At 38.8% G+C, this 20,672-nt stretch overlaps 1 protein-coding gene across 2 annotated transcripts in view; it reads right to left on the bottom strand.

Moving 5' to 3' along the window:
• Slc25a26 (solute carrier family 25 member 26) overlaps window positions 1-20,672 on the bottom strand; it is a 73,799-nt gene that overhangs the window by 34,047 nt on the left and 19,080 nt on the right. Inside the window, exon 6 of one of the 2 annotated variants that reach the window (XM_090323742.1) lies at window positions 5,006-5,122. The exons of the other annotated variant lie outside the window; for it this stretch is intronic. Within the exon in view, the coding sequence (XP_090179868.1) occupies window positions 5,006-5,122 (117 nt within the window). The remainder of the gene's footprint in view (window positions 1-5,005; window positions 5,123-20,672) is intronic. 2 annotated transcript variants of the gene reach the window in all.

Genomic DNA, 20,672 nt, shown 5'->3' with positions numbered 1-20,672 from the left:
AGATGAGTAAAAGCTGCAACTTGCAAATATGGCTCACAAGTCACAGCTTTTACCCATTTTTTTTTTTTTTTGCCAGTCCTGGGCTTGAGCTCAGGGCCTGAGCACTGTCCTTGGGCTTTCTCAAGGCTAGGCCTCTACCACTTGAGCCACAGCACCACTTCTGGCTTTTTTTCCATGTATGTGGTACCCAGGAATCAAACCTGGGTCTTTTTGCATGTTAGGCAAGCACTTTACCACTAGGTCAAACTCCTGGCCCTACCCATCATTTTTTTAAATGAAGAAATAAATGCCAGTTCTTTAAAGAAATAGAAGAGGCAATCCAAAATTTCATATGGAATAATAAAAGACCCCGTATAGCAAAACCACTTCTTAGCAGAAAGAACAGCGCTGGAGGAATTGCAATTCCAAACTTTAGACTCTATTACAGAGCTATAATTATCAAAACAGCTTGATACTGGCACAAGAACAGGCCTGAAGACCAATGGAATAGAACTGAGCACCCAGATATTAAACCACAGACCTATGGCCACCTAATCTTTGACAAGGGAGCCAAAAAAATAGACTGGAAGAAAGACAGCCTCTTCAACAAGTTGTGCTGGCAGAACTGGTTAAGCACCTGCAGAAAACTAAAGTTGCATCCTTCTTTGTCACCCTGTACTAGAATTAACTCCAAATGGATCAAAGATCTGGAGGTAAAAGCTGACACACTAAAAACTTTACAAGAAGGAATAGAAGATACACTAGGCCTCCTTGGCACAGGTGGAAACTTTCTTAATAAGGACCAAGAATCACAGCAAATAAGAGAAAGGCTGGATAAGTGGGACTGCATTAAACTGCAGAGCTTCTGTATGGCAAAGGACATAGCTAGTAAATTAATTAGGAAGCCTACAGAGTGGGAGAAGATCTTCACCAAGCATACAGCGGACAAAGGCCTCATATCTAAAATATATCAACAGCTCAAAAAACTGAATCACTCCAAAACTAATCCCCAAAGTAACAACCATCCCATTAAAAAATGGGCCAAAGACTTAAAGAGCGTCTTCTCTGAAGAAGAAACAAAAATGGCCTATAGACACATGAAGAAATGCTCAACATCTCTGGTCATAAAAGAAATGCAAATCAAAACAACTCTAAGATTCCCCCTCACTCCAGTTAGAATGGCCAGGATCAGGAAAACGAATGACAACAGATGCTGGAGGGGATGTGGCCAGGAGGGATCACTACTACACTGTTGGTGGGAGTGCAAACTTGTTCAACCACTATGGAAAGCAGTATGGCAGTGCCTCAAATGAGTAAACATAGAACTCTCCTATGACCCAGCAATTCCACTACTTGGCATTTACCCAACCATCCAGAAACTAGGGCATACTAAATCCACTACCACAACAATGTTCATTGCAGCATTATTCACCATAGCAAAAATATGGAACCAACCTAGATGTCCCTCAGTTGATGAGTGGATCAACAAGTTGTGGTATTTGTACACAATGGAATTCTATGCTGCTGTCAGAAAGAATGGCATTGACCCATTTGTTAGGAAATGGAAAGTCTTAGAAAAAAAATCATATTAAGTGAAGTAAGCCAGACTCAAAGGAACTTAGGCTCAATGGTTCCCCTCATTTGTCATAATCAGTAGAAACCTTGGGCTCTACTAGCAGAGACCTGCAATAGAGCAAAACCTTGATACATAAGGCCATATAGTATGAAGCTAATTGAAACGACCTCCAGGATATTGAAACAAAAGCCATACAATGAATGATTGTTGTCCTTAATGTACTATGTTATCTCTCATCTCTTTTGCTGTCCCTTGGTTATCTCATATTGTTACAGTATCTCACTTTGTTATCTGATTTATTGGATTTATTTGTATTTGGTTATTTGAAATTGGATAGGGAAGGGGGGAAAACCAAGACGGGGGGGGGGGTAATGGGGACTAAGACATGTGAAAGGGTTATCAATATATGTGAATTAATGCACCTTCTATCTGGCAAATATCATGTAACCCTTTTATTAATTACAATAAAAATACATATATAATAAAAAAAATTTAAAAAATTAAAATAAAGAAATAAATGCCAGAATGAAAAAACATTTCAGAAGATCCATGGCAATACCCTTGCATTTGATATAGCAAAGGAGCTACTACTGTTAGAGCAAACCTATATTACATCACATAGTTTAATGAAGAAAAAAAGAGGTAACTTTACTCAACAAAAACTCATTTCTATAATGGAAGACAGTATTATTTCTAATGTTACCTGTAAATAGAAGGCTGACATAGCACAGTATCTATATTGTCACATGGCCTGAATTCCTAACCTAGGCTGGAGTAGGGTTTATACCAACTGAGCCTTCAGTTAAGGGAATGGAGAAAGCAGGGAGTGGAGAATTTCTTTGTTCTTACCTTCCTGGTCGTAACATTTCATCCCATCTTGATATATTCTTTACAAAAAAGTTTCCCAATATTAATATTCTCTCACATTAAGAGCCAAACAATGTATAAACTATGATATTTGAGTTAAAAAACAAGGCACTACATCTTAATTCTAGTTATTATTAAACCTAAACAGAAATACTTAGTAAATAAAGCAAACATGTTTACCTTTACCACCTGTATGAAAAGGATGCAGTAATGGACAGATAGACAGACAGACAGATAGATATATACCATATATATAGATATAGAGATATACACATATACATGCATAGATGCATCTATCTCCTATGTAATTTTATGTGTCCAGACACAAACATGAACAAGCAAACATATGTTTATGATTTCATAGTTGCCTGTTTTTATTCTTAAAATCAGGATTTAAATAACAATATATTTTAGCAAATGCTAAGTTTTATGATATAACTATGTTATATCAGGTTGTTTCTTGGTTTTCTTTGCCAGTCCTGGGGCTTGAACTCAGGGGCTGAGCACTGTCCTTGAGTTTTTTCAAGGCTAGTGTTTTACCACTTGAGCCACAGCACCACTTCTGGCTTTTTCTATATATGTGCTACTGAGGAATTGAACCTAGGTCTTCGTGCATGGTGGGAAAGCACTTTACCACTAGGCCAAACTCCCAGCCCAGATTTTTTTTTTAATAAAGATAATCACCAAATCTGCTGGCTTTAACTACCAAAACAGCAAAGTTTTGTCTACAAGCAGCAAGAGTTAAAAGTGGATGCATATTCAATTTGCAAAATGATGAGTGCTAGATCTAAGAAGACATTTTGAACATGTCTGATGTATCCTGGACCGTGCACTGAAAAAAACATCTGTTATTTACAGATCAAAGCAAAACTGAGTATCCTAAAACAACTAGAGTGAAAAATGCCCAAATCTAATTTCATCCCTGTCCATGTGCTTCTTTGAACTAATAATTCAGAGGATTGGTCAGTATGTTGAACTAATTAGCATGCCTAACCCTTGCCAATTTTGATGGCTCCAGTTCTTTAAGGAACAGAATATAAATAATAGTTTTTAAAACACATGCACAGGCAACTTTGAGTAAAGGCAAAGGCCAGCTCAAGCACATAAAATCACAGACTGAGTATCACCTCAAAAAACCCATAGCTTCATGATACCTGCTTAGTACTCTCTAGGCCATGAAATGGGCCATAAATTATTTGAGTGTTTCATTTTTACATGAGCTTAATTCAACAATTTTTTTTGTGTGTGGGGGGGTGGAGGTTAAAGATGGTGTTTTACTCATACTTATGTAACAAAATACCAAGTACAACAATAGTTAAAAATGCAGTTCAAAAAGCACAAATATAGAAAATATAACCATATTCCTATACCTTCAAATCACATTAATCTCTGACACATTTCATGTGTGTATGTGTCTGTCTCTGTGGTATATATCTACTTTTCAGTTCAAGTCATACTAAATGTAAAAGTTTAGAGGTAATAAGATATATATTAAATAATACCTATCATCTGTTTCCTTAAATGTGAAATTTTATGTCCTTGTTAAAAAAAATTTCCCAAGGAGCCAGGCACCGGTGGCTCATGCCTGTAGTCCTAGCTACCTAGGAGGCTGAGATCTGAGGATCACAGTTCAAAGCCAGCCCAGGCATGGAAGTCCGCGTGACTCTTATCTCCAATTAAGCACCAGAAAACCAGAAGTGGCACTGTTGCTGAAAGTGGTAGAGTGGTAGCCTTGGGCTGCAGAGCTCAGGGACAGAACCCAGGCCCAGAATTCAAGCCCCATGACGGACCAAAAAATAAAAGAATAACTTAATTTACCATCCTTGTTTTCTATTCAGTGTTTACCATGGTTATTAAAGTAGCACATGTTCTATTCAAAATACATTCAGCGATTTTTAATGTGTATAATCATTTTTTGTGGGTTTTGGCATGTATCTAATGCTACTCTAATATAAGAAATGGAGGTCAAGTATCCGTGATGAAAGATTACCAATCTATTTTTTAAGGTAAATTTATTCAAGATCTCCTATGTGAAACCCCACACTTGGCAGCCAAGTTATCTCTGTAACTTATGCATTTGAGCCCTGTGGCTACACTTGCCACCCCAATTTCCCTGTTACTTGTGGTAATCCATGAAAAGTCTGCAGTGAACAGGGTACAAACTAAGCGTATCACCAATTTGTGAGTTAGCAGGGAGACTACCACCATGCTAATTAGTTCAACACTAATCAGCCGAAGCATGACAAGAAGAGTGTGGACAAGGATGAAATTAGATTTGGGCATTTTAAACTCTTTCTTTCCAATACTGATATTCTAAGGTAACCCACTCCTGTAATCCTCATGAAAATATAGAGAGCCTTCCTAACAAATCCCACTGCAACTTGGAATTTTACTTTTTTCCTCTAACTTCAATCTAGAGTTAGGAATCTAAAAAATAAAAAAGTACTGACAAAAGACTCAACCCAAAGGGGTTTAGTACATCTGATCCAGACAGGAAGTCCAGACTCGGAGGTTTAATACTTCTTGACAAATATTTCACTTAAAATTTTGTCTTAAAGGCAAAAGAAAAAAAAATCAACATACCAATTTCATTACTCTCTCCTTTGTTGTGGAAGTTTTGTAAAAACATGACCCCAGGTTCACCTCACTTGGGGATGGGGCTTCTCGCCAGCTGAAGCTGATCCACGCTTTCATGTCCACCTGTTAATGAGATGTGCTACACATGTACATGGCTACACCACATACACACACACAATGAGGCAATCAGGGAGAAGCTTTGTTCCCTGAGTCACAAAGAGATCCACTTCAGTAACAGAAACATTCTTGTCTCCAAGGCAAGAGCCACAGGCTATGAAGACAAGTTCTCTAACCTGCCTTCAACATTAAAACAAACAACAACAAAAAACCCTCATACTGACTGCTAGATTAACAAATAATCTGAGTTCTAAGCTTCTCTTTATCACAAAGAGGACAAGAAATCCTGGCCAGGCAGTTCAGATCTCGTGAACACTAGAGAGCCAAGATGCTTTGTGCCAGGAGAAAAGGAAATAAACAGTACTTGCCAGGCTCACCCCTGTAATCCTGGCTACTCAGGAGGCTGAGATCTAAGGATTTCAGTTAGAAGGTTGGGCTTTAAAAAAAAAAAAAGTACCGCTGAATAGATTTACTAATGATGAAGTGACAAAAAATTAAAAGGCAGAAACTTTGTCTCTCAATCTCTTGATAAGAGGATAATAAGGGGTGAATCAAAGTTAGATGAGTAACTGACCTAACTCACTGATGTATACATATTAACAGAAAATAGGCATGGAAGAAAAAATGTGAAAGATACATTTGTTTTATAATGCCTTTAGTCATGCTTTTTCTTTTAAGTTATTTTGGGAGACACAAGGAAAATACACATTTGCTCCAGACACAGATGCATACAAACATGCCAGGTAATTTTAATAAAGGTACAAAGGCAACTCAATGGACTGGTATGGTGATACATGTCTGAACCACAGCATCTGGGAGGCTAAGGCGGAGGATCATGATGAGTTCAAGGGTAACCTGAGCTATATAATAAGATCATATCTCAGGAAAAACAAAACAGTTTTTTAAAACAAAACAAAACAAATAAATCTCTATGGTAAGAAAACACAATTCATTCAGATCTTCTGTCAATATTTAGATCTTAAGTTTCCGAAAGCTATTCCCTACCAAGCTTAATCAAGGGCTGTAGGGAATGACAAGGACTTGGGTTATGAGGCAACAGTAAGCCTGGAACCGTTTGTTATGCTAGTAAGGGAGGTTCTCAAGGACGAACGGGGCAAATGCCCTAAGAGACATAGTAGGGCTAAATAGTTTCTAACTAGTCAAATTTAGGGCAGTGTAAGTATCCACAAGAATAGTGATAATGAACCATATATATTGAATAAGAACGAGCCCATTAACCTGTGGTGGTTGGTAGTATGCATTTGTATCACACAAAATCCACTGGCCTGTCACTTTAAAAGCATGAATTGTGTGATACACAGATATCTCAGTGAAGCTGTTGTTGTTGTTTTTTTTAAGGTGTTAGTTAGTCCATAGGTAAGGAAGGAAGGAAGGAGGGAGGGAGAAAGGAAAAGAGGGAGGAAAGGAAGTGAAACAAAACACTGGGGTGAAAGAAGAAGCTCTTTTTCACTAAAGAATGGTAATTTATAAATCCAAAGGGAAAAAAAAAAGACCATCTTAAGTGAAACATAATTTTGCAATACTGATGTAATAAATGTTTCAGGCAAGAAGCATCTACAAATGTTAAAAACTATTGGGTGAAAGATTATTAGGGAACAGGATAATCAAAAAGTCTAATGCCTCACAGACCACTTCTTAACAACAAAGAAGTGATCTTTAGCGCATGGAAACAAGAAGACCAGCTCACTGAAATGACTAATGCTGGCCCAAGGGTGGGACATTATATACCTCCCAGGAGAGCATTAAATGAACACCCAACAATACCTAGTAAGATTACTGCAAAAATAAAGTGTGAATAAAGTAATCTGAATCCAATCAGAAGGAAATCAAACAAACTGCCCCGAAACTTCACAGGACAAGTGCCTACCAGAATGTCCATGTCATTGGGAAAAATAAACACAGTGTGTGATCCATGTTGGCTCCTGAATAAACAAGGAAGTGTTTTTGTGTTTTTACTACTGAAGGGGACAGTAGTATTTCAAATTCTTTTTTTTTTTCTTTGCCAGTCCTGGGACTTGAACTCAAGGCTAGCACTCTACCACCTGGGCCACAGCACCATTTCTGGCTTTTTCATGTATGAGGTGCTGAGGAATCGAACCCAGGGTTTCGCGCTTGCTAGGCAAGCACTTTACCACTAGGCCACACTCCAGATCCACAAATGCTTTTTTCTAACTTAAGTGTTTAAAAAGATGAAGCAACCACTCATAAAACATCTGGGTAAACCAGCACAGTTTGTAACTTTCACATGATCTGTGCAACGGAAGACAACACAGTCACCTCCCAACATAGATATTCTTGGTATCTTCTACCATACCTAATAGTAGAATATGACTCAAATATTTAATGTACTCTCAAAATCCCAAAAGAATTTGCAACTTGGTCCTCAACCCACTATCCAAAGCAGAAGCACAGAATAGTTCACATACAACAGGAAACAATTAAAATATGTGGATAAATTTCAGAAATTTGGTTGGTCATGAGTTTATAAAACTCCTACAGACATTAATTTAATCACTGTTTTCCCAACATAATTTTCCTAACAGTAAACTACAAAGATCAAGGTACTTACTTCTATAACAATCCTAACATCAACTTATTTTATTTCTACTTAAAAAAAGCCCAAAAAACTAAGAACTGCACTTGGCAGTACACACCTGTATGTAATCCAGCACTCAAGAGGCTGAGGCAGAAGGAGCATGAGTCCAAATTCCTCGTGGGCTACCTTCTGAGTCCTTGCCTCAAACACATAAAAATAAATGTTGAAAATCAGTGAAATATATTTAAGGCCCTAAGAATCACAATGATTATCATCAGGCATCTCTAATAAGAGAGCTATAAATTATATTTGGTATTAGAGAAAGATATAATTACCTTACCAATACCTTGGGATAAAATAAAAGGCACTCCTACAAATGAGCTGTAGCCTTACATTTATGAGACCTTGAGCCACTGTCATCCAACAAGTCTGGTAAAGACAAAGGCAGAGTGGGGGCCTGGCTAAAGCATCTATGGTTTGAACCACTGGCTCTGCAGCCCCTCAGCAAACAACCAAACCAATTCACTAAGGCACAAAAGGGCTGTCAGCACTGAACACTGGATAAGAAAAGGAAGATGACAGATTCCAAGATTCTTACAGGAAAGAGACTAGGCACAAAAGACAGTATGACTTCAAAGCTGTCACACCTAAATGTAGGAATAATGCATCCCCAAAGTCCAACAACAGCAGCAACAAAGACAATTAGAAACTCCAAGAAAGAAAAAAAAAGGTCATGTCCCAAATGTTCAGGAGATTGAATTGTAGGAGTAAGTTTAAGCAACAGGTGGAGTGCAAGAGAAGGAAGGACACAGAAGGAAGAGTCCTCAAACACTGTTTGTCACATTCGGTCTCAATAGTACATTCCCAGTTCGCCAGAATTCAACTTTTCAAATAGAGGAAGCAGTGACTTTGAGTGAAGGACAGGACCAAGCTGTCATCTGCTTGGACAATGACCAGTGAAGAGAAAGTTTAAAGGTGCTGAAAATGTGTGGGACAAGAAATATATAAGAACAGGTGCAAGTACAAAGCCCTAAGTCTCAACCAACACACACATTAAAAAAGAAAGGAAGAAAGAAAAGTGAAAATACATAACAAAAAGGAAGGAATGAGGCTTGTGTATCTGGTTGAGGAAATGTGTGACTTGGGCTGCATCACATTTCTGTCCCAAAGATTCACTCAACCGCTGAGCACTGAACAAAGACATTTAAACATATCCTCCAGAAGGATGGATAGAACGAAAACAAACCAAAAGGAAACCATTTTAAAAGCTCACCTCTAAAGAGCAAGGGGAGGACTGGAGAGGGACAGACAGGATCTGCTGCTTTTTCATTGGTCTTGTGAGATCAGACTTGACAACAGACTACACAGATAACTGACAAAACTTTAGAACAAATGAAGTTTTACCTTTGTCATTAGAAGATCATTTAAAGTGAAGTATGGCAAACTATATCCAACTCTGGCTTTTCTCTAGCCTTCAAAGTACTGTATAAACTTTCATGAAAGTTACTAAAATGGCAGAGTTCACGCCTACTTTACAGCTGGTTTCCCTGTTACTAACTTAACCAACTTAACCAACCAGCTACTACTACTGCTGCAATATTCACTGCTACACTGCAGACCTTATATAACTGCACCAGTTTCCCACACACAGCTTTTCCTGGCTCTGGGATCCAGTGTGTAGGTTCTCTCCCGCATTTACTTCTTGCCTCTTGTTGTCACTGTATGTGACAGTTTTTCATCTTCATTTTTCATGACCTTAACTATTTTGTTCATTTAGGTTTCTCATAATCACATTTAATCATTCTTTTGGCAAGAAAATCAAAGAAATGACATTATGTCCCTTGATGCCTCGTATTGGGGATTATTATGTCATTGTATCTTCTTACTGGTGATGTTACAACAGCTCACTTGGATAAAGTAGTGTCTGCTAGATTTCCCAACTATAAAATTACTATTTTGCTCTTTGTAGTGGATACATAGCTTGGGGAAATAATTTGATACAATGTCATTCATTTTTTAAAAAATAATTTTTAAAATGTATAATTTTAAATGTATAATGTACAAAAGCGAGGACTCAATAACTGCATACCCAAAGCTATGGACATGGTAATGGAAATATAAACATAACTATATAGACATAAAAACCGATGACTCTATAGACATAATGTTTTATTTCATAATGTTTCTATGACATACAAACCCTTAGCCTAATTTTGATTAAATTCTAAATACTAAGTCCCAGTGATTGTAAATAGAGATCCCCTCCTTGAACACTTGTTTGTTAAACTTGTCATTTAAAATATGATATAAAAATCATTAATAAATTCTTTAATAAAAAATAAACACACAAAAATAATTTTTAAAATGTATAATTTGACATATGCTTACATTGTATAATTCTCATGAGCAAATTAACAAAGCATACTCCTGTCAACCCATTCTGTACTTTTTTTTTTTTTTTTGCCAGTCCTGGGCTTGAGCTCAGGACCTGGAGTACTGTCCTTGAGGTCAGGGCCTGAGCACTGTCCTTGGGCTTTCTCAAGGCTAGAGCTCTACCACTTGAGCCTCAGCACCACTTCTGGCTTTTTTTTTTTTTCTATGTATGTGGTGCCGAGGAATCGAACCCGGGTCTTCGTGTATGCTAGGCAAGCACTCTACCACTAGGCCAAACTCCTGGCCCCCATTCTTTATTTTTAATACCCAGAAGATCTTCATTTTGTAGCTGAAAGTTTGTACCCTTTGACCCAAACATCTCTTTCATGCCACCATCCCCAGTCCTTGAAAACCATCTCTCTCCTTTCTACTTCTAGTTCAACTTTTAGGATTCTACATGTAAGTTCGTGCAGTACTTGTCTTTAAGACATTCATTTTGAGAAGTTAAATATACTTAAAACTCATACCTTTAGAGATTCACAATGAAGTATTTCTGGAAAAATAGCACGGTAACTAGTATTTCCTTTCAATTTAATATATAAAAGCAGGAAGAATATATGAGTATTCAAGGAATAATATTGGTCAAGAGCTGGTAACTGCTCAAGCTTTGTGATGGAAGTTAGTAATCTAATTTGGTGTCTTTAAAGCTTGCTACAAAATAAAATACTAAGTGAAGGTGGAGGCAGGAAGATCCCAAATTCAAAGCTAGACTGGGGTATGAAAGAGGAAGAGGAGAGGAAAGAGGAGAAGAGGGAAGGAGGAGAAGAAAGGGTTTTGAGAAAGACAGGGAAGGGGCCCTAGGAGAGAAGGGGAAAAAGGAGAAAGGACAGAAGGTAGAAGAGAGGGAAAGGTGGGGAGAGAGAAACAAAACTTAAATGAAGTTGTGTTCACACACATACAGATCTGAAAAATTACTTATCATGGCTTGGGTTTTGGTTTTCTAATCTGAACCACTTTTATCAGTGTCAGGCAAGCATCCCGGCTTCTAGGTTCTTCATAGTAAAGTTTCTGCCATCACAATTTTAAACACAGGCCTTGAGCACCCTCTAGTGCTACAAGCTTCTCACACACAAGTTCATTAACAAAAAAGAGCATTTTTAGAAAGGGAAAGAAATACCCACGTCCCATTGATTTCTTCTTTCCCATCTGTCATTCAAGAAGTCGAATCATCAGTTGATTACTTGGACATGAACCAAGGCCACCTCCATACCAACATCACCAACTTTTTCCCACCTATTTCCCTGTCACTCATAACATGTGCTGAAGTCCAGGGAAAAGAACAGATTACTCACTCAAAACTTTTTTTTTTTCCGAGCTCAGGGTCTGAGCACTATTCTTGGGCTTACTCAAGGCTAGAGTTCTACCACTTGAGCCACAGCACCACTTCCAGCTTTTACTATGTATGTGGTACCAAGGAATGGAAGCCAGGTTTTCATGCATGGGTAGGCTGCAAGCACTCTACCACTAGGCCAAACTCCTAGCCTGGGATCACCTTTTTTTTTTTTTTTTTTTTTGGCCAGTTGTAGGGCCAAAACTCTGGGCCTGGGCACTGTCCCTGAGCTCTCCAGCTCAAGGCTACTGCCCTACCCCTTGAGTTACAGTGTCACTTCCAGTTTTCTAGTAGTTAATTAGAAATAAGAGTCTCATGGACATGGACTTTAATGCCTGGGCATTTGATACTTTAATCTAATGATGTGAAAAACACATATAAAATACTCAACTATAATTAGTAAGTAACTATTTTTATTGTAGAAGACCAAGGTAATCTGGGACCAGGTAGCCAAACTCTAGAGATATACATTTTTAATAGTTCCTTTAAATGACTATTTTCAACCACTGTCCTTGACCTTACTTGAACTATACCTCTCTTAATACCTAAATATAGCTACTTTCTTAATCTTCCTTATAAGACAGTGGTGTGGGGCTGGGAGTTTGGCCTAGTGGTACAGCGCTTGCCTAGCATGCACAAAGACACGGGTTTGATTCCTTACCACCACATACATAGAAAAAGCCAGAAATGGTGCTATAGAGCTCTAGCCTTGAGAAGGCCCAAGGACAGCACTCAAGCCGTGGAATAGAAAAAAAGATAGTGGTGTTTTTCAGACAGTAAGATGATATAAAGATGAATCTTCAAGTTAATTCTATTCCACACAGCATTGAATGAAGATTCCTTGCACACATCTGAACAAATTGCTTTATTTTTATATGCTGTTTCAGAAATTTTCTTTCATATATAAAATAGTCACAGGAGCAACTTTCCTGAATGATAACAGGATACTGAAATATGGGTTGAAATTAGAGATGCATACAGTGGTTTCTGAACTTGAACTATAAGGATCTGAGTACTCAGAATGTGGCAGGCTCAGGAACAGCATTGCCTTCATCTTCTAGATTGAAAATCTACCTACTCAGCATTCTGGTCCCAAGTAATTCAGAAAGGCCCAGAAAAGGTTGTTTTCCAGAAGGAAGCAGGTACACTGTCCTACCCTCTCCTTCCTCACACTTGGAACAGGACTATAATATCTAAATGTATGTCCGCCATTTTGAAGTCTCAATCAGCCAAGGCATTCAGTGTTAGCCAAAAAAGAAAAAAGAAAGGAAGAGGTGCCAGGAGTGTAGCTCAGTGGTAGAATGCTCACCTAACATGCATGAAGCCCTGAGTTTGATTCCTCAGTGCCACATACACAAAAAAAGCCAGAAGTCATGTTGTGGTTCAGGCGGCAGAGTGCTGACCTTGAGCAAAAAAAAAGTGTCCAAGCCAGGCACAGTGGCTCACGCCTAGCTACTCAAGAGGCTAAGATCTGACGATCGAAGTTCAAAGCCAGCCTGAACACTAAAACTCATGACCCTCTTATCTCCAATAAACCATTAGAAAACCACTAGTGGTGCAGTGGCTCAAGGGATAGAACAATAGCCTTGAGCTAAAGAGCTCAGGGACAGTGCCCAGGCCCAGATTTCAAGTCCAATGACCGACAAAAAAAAAAAAAGTGTCCAAGGACAATGCCTAGGCCTTGAATTCAAGCCCCAGGACTGGGAAAAAAGAAAAGAGAGAGAGAGAGGAAGGAAGGGGGGAGGGAGGGAGGGAGAGAGGGAGGGAGGGAAGAATGGAAGGAGGGAAAAGATTCTTCCATCACTGAACAAATATATCAGCTTTCAATTAACCCTCGTCAGATTTGTTACAAAAAGAAAAATAAAATAAAACCTTTCTATGCCCTGCACCCTAAATCTAATGAGGCAAACTAACCCAGAGAGAAGATATTCCTCATGAGATGAAAAACACCAAGGGTTAAAAACACAGAACGGCTTCAAAACTTTTTCTTATGATTGCATCATCTAAAATGAAGAATTAAGAGATAATTGTCACCTTTATTCAGCTTTATTGTAAACTACATCTCTACCACTGTACCACTTGGGGAAACAGATCAATGTGCAGAAATAAAATATGCAGCATTTTCAAAATTTTATAGTGCAAACAAAATTTGTCCAAAGACTGAGAAAAGGGAATAACAGCTGGCTTCATGTAAACACATGAGAATATGTCCTAAAGGGACTAAAGTAGCTTTTCTACATTAAGATAATTTTACTTAATTGTTCTCCCTAAAATGTCTATTTAAGAGGAGATAAAAAAAACTGCACATTCAAATTCATATCAGAGGAGTAATAATTTTAAGTTTCTATATGACAGAATTAATTGAATTGTCCCTCATTCCTCATACAACGCATCTACATAATTTACAATAATGTAAATGTAAGTGACTCATTCTACAGACATCTGTGATTAAAGAGGGAATTTTATTTTCATTTGTTTAATATTCTCATTAAAAAGAATGTCTTATTACACATTTTCTGAAAGCTTGGACAACAAAACAATGGACAAATTCCAAGAGCAAACAGGGATTTTTTTTCTCTTTTCCCATGAAGCTAACAGTATGGAATTTTAACAGATGTTCTATTTGGTCATAGTTAATAAAATGAATTATGCAGGATTAAAATAGGATCCAATATGTTTGCACAGGATTTTAACTGAAAAAAAAAATTCACATTAAAAGTTTGGAAAGGCTTTTAATTATTATTTTCTCTTTTTCAGTAGAATTGCTAGGATACAGCAAATAAGTGAGTTATTACAGTACTCACTACTTTTCTACTAGAACCATAGTTACAAAAACTATTTTCCCAGGTTTCAGAATTATTTTCTCTGGAACTTCATCAGTTTCTAGTACACAGAGCACAGCAATGAGGCATCAAAAGGTTCTATCAGGGCCAGGAGTTTGGCCTAGTGGTAGAGTGCTTGCCTAACATGCACTAAGACCCGGGTTCAATTCTTTGGTACTCCCACATACATAGAAAAAGCTGAAAGTGATGCTGTGGCTCAAGTGGTAGAGCTCTAGAATTGAGAAAAGCACAAGGACAGTGCTTAGGCCCTGAGTTCAAGCCCCACCACTGGCAAAAAAAAAAAAAAGGCTCCATTACTACCCTGTAGAGTTCCCTCCCTAATATGAATTATGGTGTCCGAGAGGCATGGGAACAAAAAATAAGCTCAACAGAATGGAAAACAGTAAATGCTCCTTGATGTTCAGTATTTGAAAGGTATTACGCTAGCCTCTGGTGCAGAGGTTAAAAAAAAAAATCTAATAGTTTCAAGAGGAATTTTATGCTATCTGGGAAGACAAGACACAACACAAACATTAAAATATGGGAAATGTGCCAGGTACTGGTGGCTCATACCTATAATCCTAGCTACTAATCAATAGGCTGAGATCTGAGGATTATGGTTGAAAGCCAGCCCGGGCAGAAAAGTCCAGGAGACTCTTATCTCCAAGTAACCACCAAAAAGCTAGCTGTGGCTTAAGTGATAGAGTACTAGCCTTGAGCTCAAAAGCTCAGGGACAGTGCCCAGGCCCTGAGTTTAAGCCTCAAGATTGGCAAAAAAAAAAAAAAAAAAGAAAGAAAGAAAGAAAGGGAGGGAAGGAGGGAGGGAGGGAAGGAGGGAGGGAGAGAGGGAAAGAAAAAAGGAGAAAGAATAAAAACAAAAAGAAAAAACAATGTCATACACACCCACTAGACCTACATACACAGCAGAGATACAAGAGTCATCACAGAGTACTAATTCTCTCTTATTTTTACTATCATAAAAAGAAGTAATGAAGAAACTTTGCTATAGTTGCTTCGTAACATTTTTTTCAATGGTAAACAATTAAATATTGTAATCTCTGAAAGTCTTTGGGTCATACGTGGACATCCTCTGTTCTAAATTATCAATTTTCTTGGCTAAAATACTGGGACTGTAGCTGAGAAGCCATGCTAGCAGTACCTGTTGTCTACCCTCTCATGCAAACACAGCAACTGCTACTAGCCTTAGGAAACAGCATTCACACATACACATGCAAACGGCTCCAGGTGACACTCCTGTACAAGAACTAACAACTGTGGGACAATTTTTGAGTTTTCTGTATTCCATATGGCTGTCATGCTCTCCATCAGGATTGCTCTAAAACTTCAAGGATAACAGACTACACCAAGTTCCTCAGATGTGCAGGCAAGCTTAACTTCCAAAATATTTCTACTAGCCAAGGGACAATCACTAGTAAGGAGGGTTTTACTTTCCATCAGGTATCCTTTAAGGCTCTTCTAGTTACTAGAATATTGAGAAAATCACAGCTTGTGTGTACATCCTGAGTACAAAAGATTATACAGGCACCAAAGAAAACCCATGAATCCTCTCATTTAATTCTATCAAGAACGTCAGATTCTTCAAATAATCGGTACAAAGACTGTAAGATAGTTCCCAAATATATCTTCATATGCTCAGGCATACAGTTAAAACCACAATGACATTTTTAACTTTCTAGATCACTGGGACAACTAGGGGGAAAGGGAGGCAGGAAAGAGGCTCCTGCATTGTTCACAAAGGTGTCAACTGGTACTTCCATGAAGAACAACCATCAAACGACAAGGGTCTGCACCTTAACCAAGTAATTTTATTTCTTGGCATGTAACCTAAAAACTGTCTCAACTATAAACCAGTGACTCATGTACAATATTATGCACTGTAGCACATTTGTGATATCCACCTATGAGAACTGGTTTGTAATGGCTCATGTGGTCTTTGGCCACAGTCATCACAGAGCTCCCGAAACCTTTGTAATTTTCTGGGTGATCAGTCTCTTTTGTTCGAATGTGACCTGGTGGACTCTTCAGAAACCTTAGGAGGAAAGTTGTTAGGATCAATCACATGGTTGGGTAGTTGGCATTTTCAGGCTCATCCACAACTTCTTGGGAGGGAAAAGGAGCTAAAAGTGGAATTGATCAGTGGCCAATGTGGTTGTCAATCATGACTATGTGATAAATTACCTATGAAAACCCAAAAGGAAAAAAAAAAGCCACAATATTTGTTTTAATGCGAAAGGACTGAGTTCAGGGAACTTCTAGCTTAGTAAACACATCGAGTGTTCCAAGGTAGAGCACCCATTTCTGTACCTGGGGGCCTCTGCAGACCTCACCCTGTTTCTCTTCATCTGACTGTTCCATATTCCTCCTTTCAATCTTTATGACTGACGTGTTCAAGGAAGTACTACACAATCACATGAACAATGATATTCTTTATGAAATGATTTGAAATCATCTCAAAAATAAGAAAATGGCTTTGTATATGCATGAGACTAACATATAACAAGATACAGACTGCAGAATTTTTAGGAAAGGAAGCCTCAGGAAGACCCTTGAGAGACTACCATAACATGGAGAGTTTGGGAGACTCACCAAGGGCAGACAGCAGGGCCAAGAAGGAAACTTTCAAGGATAATCAAGAGGCTGAATCCTACGGGGTCCTGTACATAATCCAACGATTCGGGAAATTCTTATAGTAAAGTTTAGAAAGGTGTTGTGTCTATTATGATATGGTTTGAACGAGTGGCATTTTACACCTAAATATTGGGATTTTTTTTTTTTTTTTTGCCAGTCCTGGGCTTGAGCTCAGGGCCTGAGCACTGTCCTTGAACTTTCTCAAGGCTAGAGCTCTACCACCTGAGCCTCAGCATCACTTCTGGCTTTTTTTTTATGTATGTGGTACCAAGGAATCAAACCCAGGTCTTTGTGCATGCTAGGCAAGCACTCTACCACTAGGCCAAACTCCAGGCCCTAAATACTGGGATCTTATGGAACACACTGAATGGGTTGCTTGGACTGTTTGGTTGCTTATAGCAAGCATGGATTGGAGGGAATAATCCTAATCTCTAAACACTACCCAAGAAGAAAGCGGATTACTAACATTGTTCCAACCAGTTTTTCTCCTTCAGACTTGTACAGTCAGGAGCCACACGCCAATAGTTTGTCCTCCTAACTCTACAGGCCACAAATCGATGCTCTGCCCAGTGCTTTTTCCCACGTGTTCCCCTCCAGTCCCCTGACAAACCACCAGCTAAGGTGAGGGATTTAACCACTTGCAAATACCCAGAATGCATTGGCGCACTTTTGAAGCATCTTCCATTGGCTTGGGGTAGAGTTGGAAAACCACTCCCTCCTATAGCATGAAATTCTCAATTCTGTTAAGATAAGTAACACAAGGGCCGGGAGTTTGGCCTAGCAGTTAAAGTGCTTGCCTAGCATGCATGAAGACCCGGGTTCGATTCCTTGGTACCACATACATAGAAAAAAGCCGGAAGTAGTGCTGAGACTCAAGTGGTAGAGCTCCAGCCTTGAGAAAGTCCAAGGACAGTGCTCAGGCCCTGAGCTCAAGCCCAGGACTGGCAAAAAAAAAAAAAAAAAAAAAAAAAAAAAAAAAAAAAAAAAAAAAAAAGATAAGTAACACACATGCATGTTCTTCCCTTGTGACTTTACTCATGCTGCTTAATCATCCTGTCTCCTTCACTCCCACAAGAATCAAGTCAAAAGTGTATCTCAGTCTCTCTCTCCCTCCCTCCCTCTGTTTCAAGCCCCCTCCCTCTCCCTGTCCTTTTCCACCCTCCTTACCTCCTTCCCTCCATCTCTCTTTCCTTAGACAGGATCTGGCCCTAGCCCTATATTCCAGGCTGGCCTCAAGCTGCTTGCCTAAGACTCTAAAATGCTGGGATTATAAGTATGTGCCAGTATGTTTAGCTAAAACTCATTTGGCTCATATAACAAATGACAGTTGAGTACAAAAACTTCAACAGTGCTTCTTCTCTAAGCCCATGTGCATCTTGGGTACACATGTCATTGTATTTCAAAGGGTACACTCCCTACATGTTTCCCCATAGGATATGACACCTTTAAGAGAGTATTCTTGCACAATGTCCACCTGCAGTGGGCACTCAAAAATGACCCTTGAGTTTGTGAATAATAGACACCTGCTGAACTGAGCTCATTCCAAGTTCTTTTGAAAAAAACTGCTTTCCTCAGCTAGTTTTCTCTACAGAACTCCTTTTAATTCACACTCATCATTACTAGCTTGCTCTGTACAGGACTTGCAGGCTGATGGGCTACCTGAAATCACCTTGGCTATGACAGCAGTTACTTACATCTTATTGCAATGAAACCATGGCACCAAGATGCTCGGCCACATCTAATTTGGTGACATCATGAGAAAAATGAAAACTGAAAGGGTGAGATAAACAGTATCATCTGTTGACCTTGCTTAGACTCAGTGTAAAATCCCCAGTAAGTCAAATGGTTTAGGAGAACATAAGGGATAAGCATGCAATCTTCACAAACATCAGATGTGGCGGGAAAAAGTGACAGAATCCACAAAATCTAAAGAACAAACATAATCTACCTTATAATGCATAGATTCAAAGCTCAATCTCATTCTAATGGGCTACTGCTAGGGAGATAAAAACTATTTGAAAGAAAAAAAATTGCACACAGAATAAACTGTATAAGTTTCCTAGTGATTCTCACTAAAGCTTCCATGTATTTCTTATTGAAACAATCAAACAAGCTCTTGGCAAAAGATTTGATATTGGTGTCAGAATAATGGAAGAATCGAAACTATTTATAATGCAAAAAATTTGTTTAAAGCAGACCTATCACTTCTTATTTTTCTCACATGGAGAAGAAGCTATGTTTCACTCAGCAATAATTCTTCTCTCGTTCCAACTCAGAATCTGTACAGAAGCAATACTTCAAATAAAATCAGGCCTGAAGGATCTTCTGCAAATCCACATAATGCAGAAGACCCCAATTAAATTTCTAACAAAGAACTGCCACTTTGTGTAAACTAAGTCATCTCAGTAAGGTCACACTATTTGCAAGGTTTGCAGCCAAAAAATTAATTACTAGCACAACAGATGTCAAAACAAATTTTTCGATAAACAGAATACAGTTGTAACCATGTGTTTTATCTTTTTGTATGCAAAATGAGTACTCTCTGGAATGTAAATATATTCATTTATTCGGTGCCTTTCAGAAAGAAAGGCTTATTTCTCCCCCCTCCCCTTTTCCCTCCTCCCCAGGGAAATGTGGGAAAGTAACAGGGATTTAGTGATGCAGAAAATCAGTACAGAATGAAGGCCCAATATGGATGTTTCTCAAAGACAGGCATAGACATCATCACACAAATGACTTATTTTGAAACATTCAGTATGTCACTTGAAGTTCTTCAAGCTCTATGTTAACTAGGCTGTCCTATATTACCTTGTGAAAGACCTCTCTGTCTGTCTCTCTCTCCCTGTCTCTCTCCCCCTGTCTCTCTCCAGCTGTCTCTCTCCCACTGTCTCTCTCTGTCTCTGTCTCTCTTTCTATCTCTCTCTCTGTCTCTGTCTCTCTCTGTCTCTCTGTCTCTTTTTCTCTCTGTCTCTTTTTCTCTCTGTCTCTCTGTCTCTGTCTTTCTCTCTGTCTCTAGTCTCTCCCCCCGCCCCCCTCCATCCGTTGTGGGGCTTGGACTCGGCTTAGGCGCTGTCCCTGAGCTCTTCAACTCAAGGCTACCAACCTACCCCTGGAGCCACAGCCCTACTTCTCGATTTTTAGTGGTTAATTGGAGGTAAGAGTCTCATGGTCTTTAGTGCTGGGCTGGCTTTGAATCTAGATCCCAAGTCTCAGCCTCCTGAATAGCTAAGATTACAGGCATGAGCCACTATGCCTGGCTGAAAGGTAAATCTTTAAGTCATGTGTACAGTGTGATATGCCTTGAAAAGATTATAATCTATAGCTAAAGTTAAAATTTTTTAAAAAAACCACATGAGAATAAAAAAGAGAACTTTCAAAGAATTTTAACATTCTACCAACTTTGATATTATTTACATTAAAAATACCAACTAGCCTGCTTCAGTATCCCAGAAACTTTAAGTAGAAAACAGACACAGAACAGACATACTCAGGGTCTTACTTGTATAAATGACGGAAGGTAGCCATGACTCACGTATAGAGCTAGCTATTCAAGAGGCTGAGATCTGAGGATTTCAGTTTAAAGCCAGCCCAGGCAGAAAAGTCTGTGAGACTCTTATCTTGAATTCACTACCAAAAAGACAGAAACAGAGCTGTAGCTCAAGTGATAGAGTGCTAGTGTTAAGCAATAAGAAGCTCAGAGGGCTGGGAATATGGCTTAGTGATAGAGTGCTTGCCTAGCATGCATGAAGCCCTGGATTTGATTCC

Source organism: Megascapheus bottae, chromosome 2 (assembly GCF_031878675.1).
Source record: "Megascapheus bottae isolate mThoBot1 chromosome 2, mThoBot2.hap1, whole genome shotgun sequence".
Classification (NCBI taxonomy): domain Eukaryota; kingdom Metazoa; phylum Chordata; class Mammalia; order Rodentia; family Geomyidae; genus Megascapheus; species Megascapheus bottae.
This window is presented reverse-complemented; position numbering and strand designations above follow the sequence as displayed.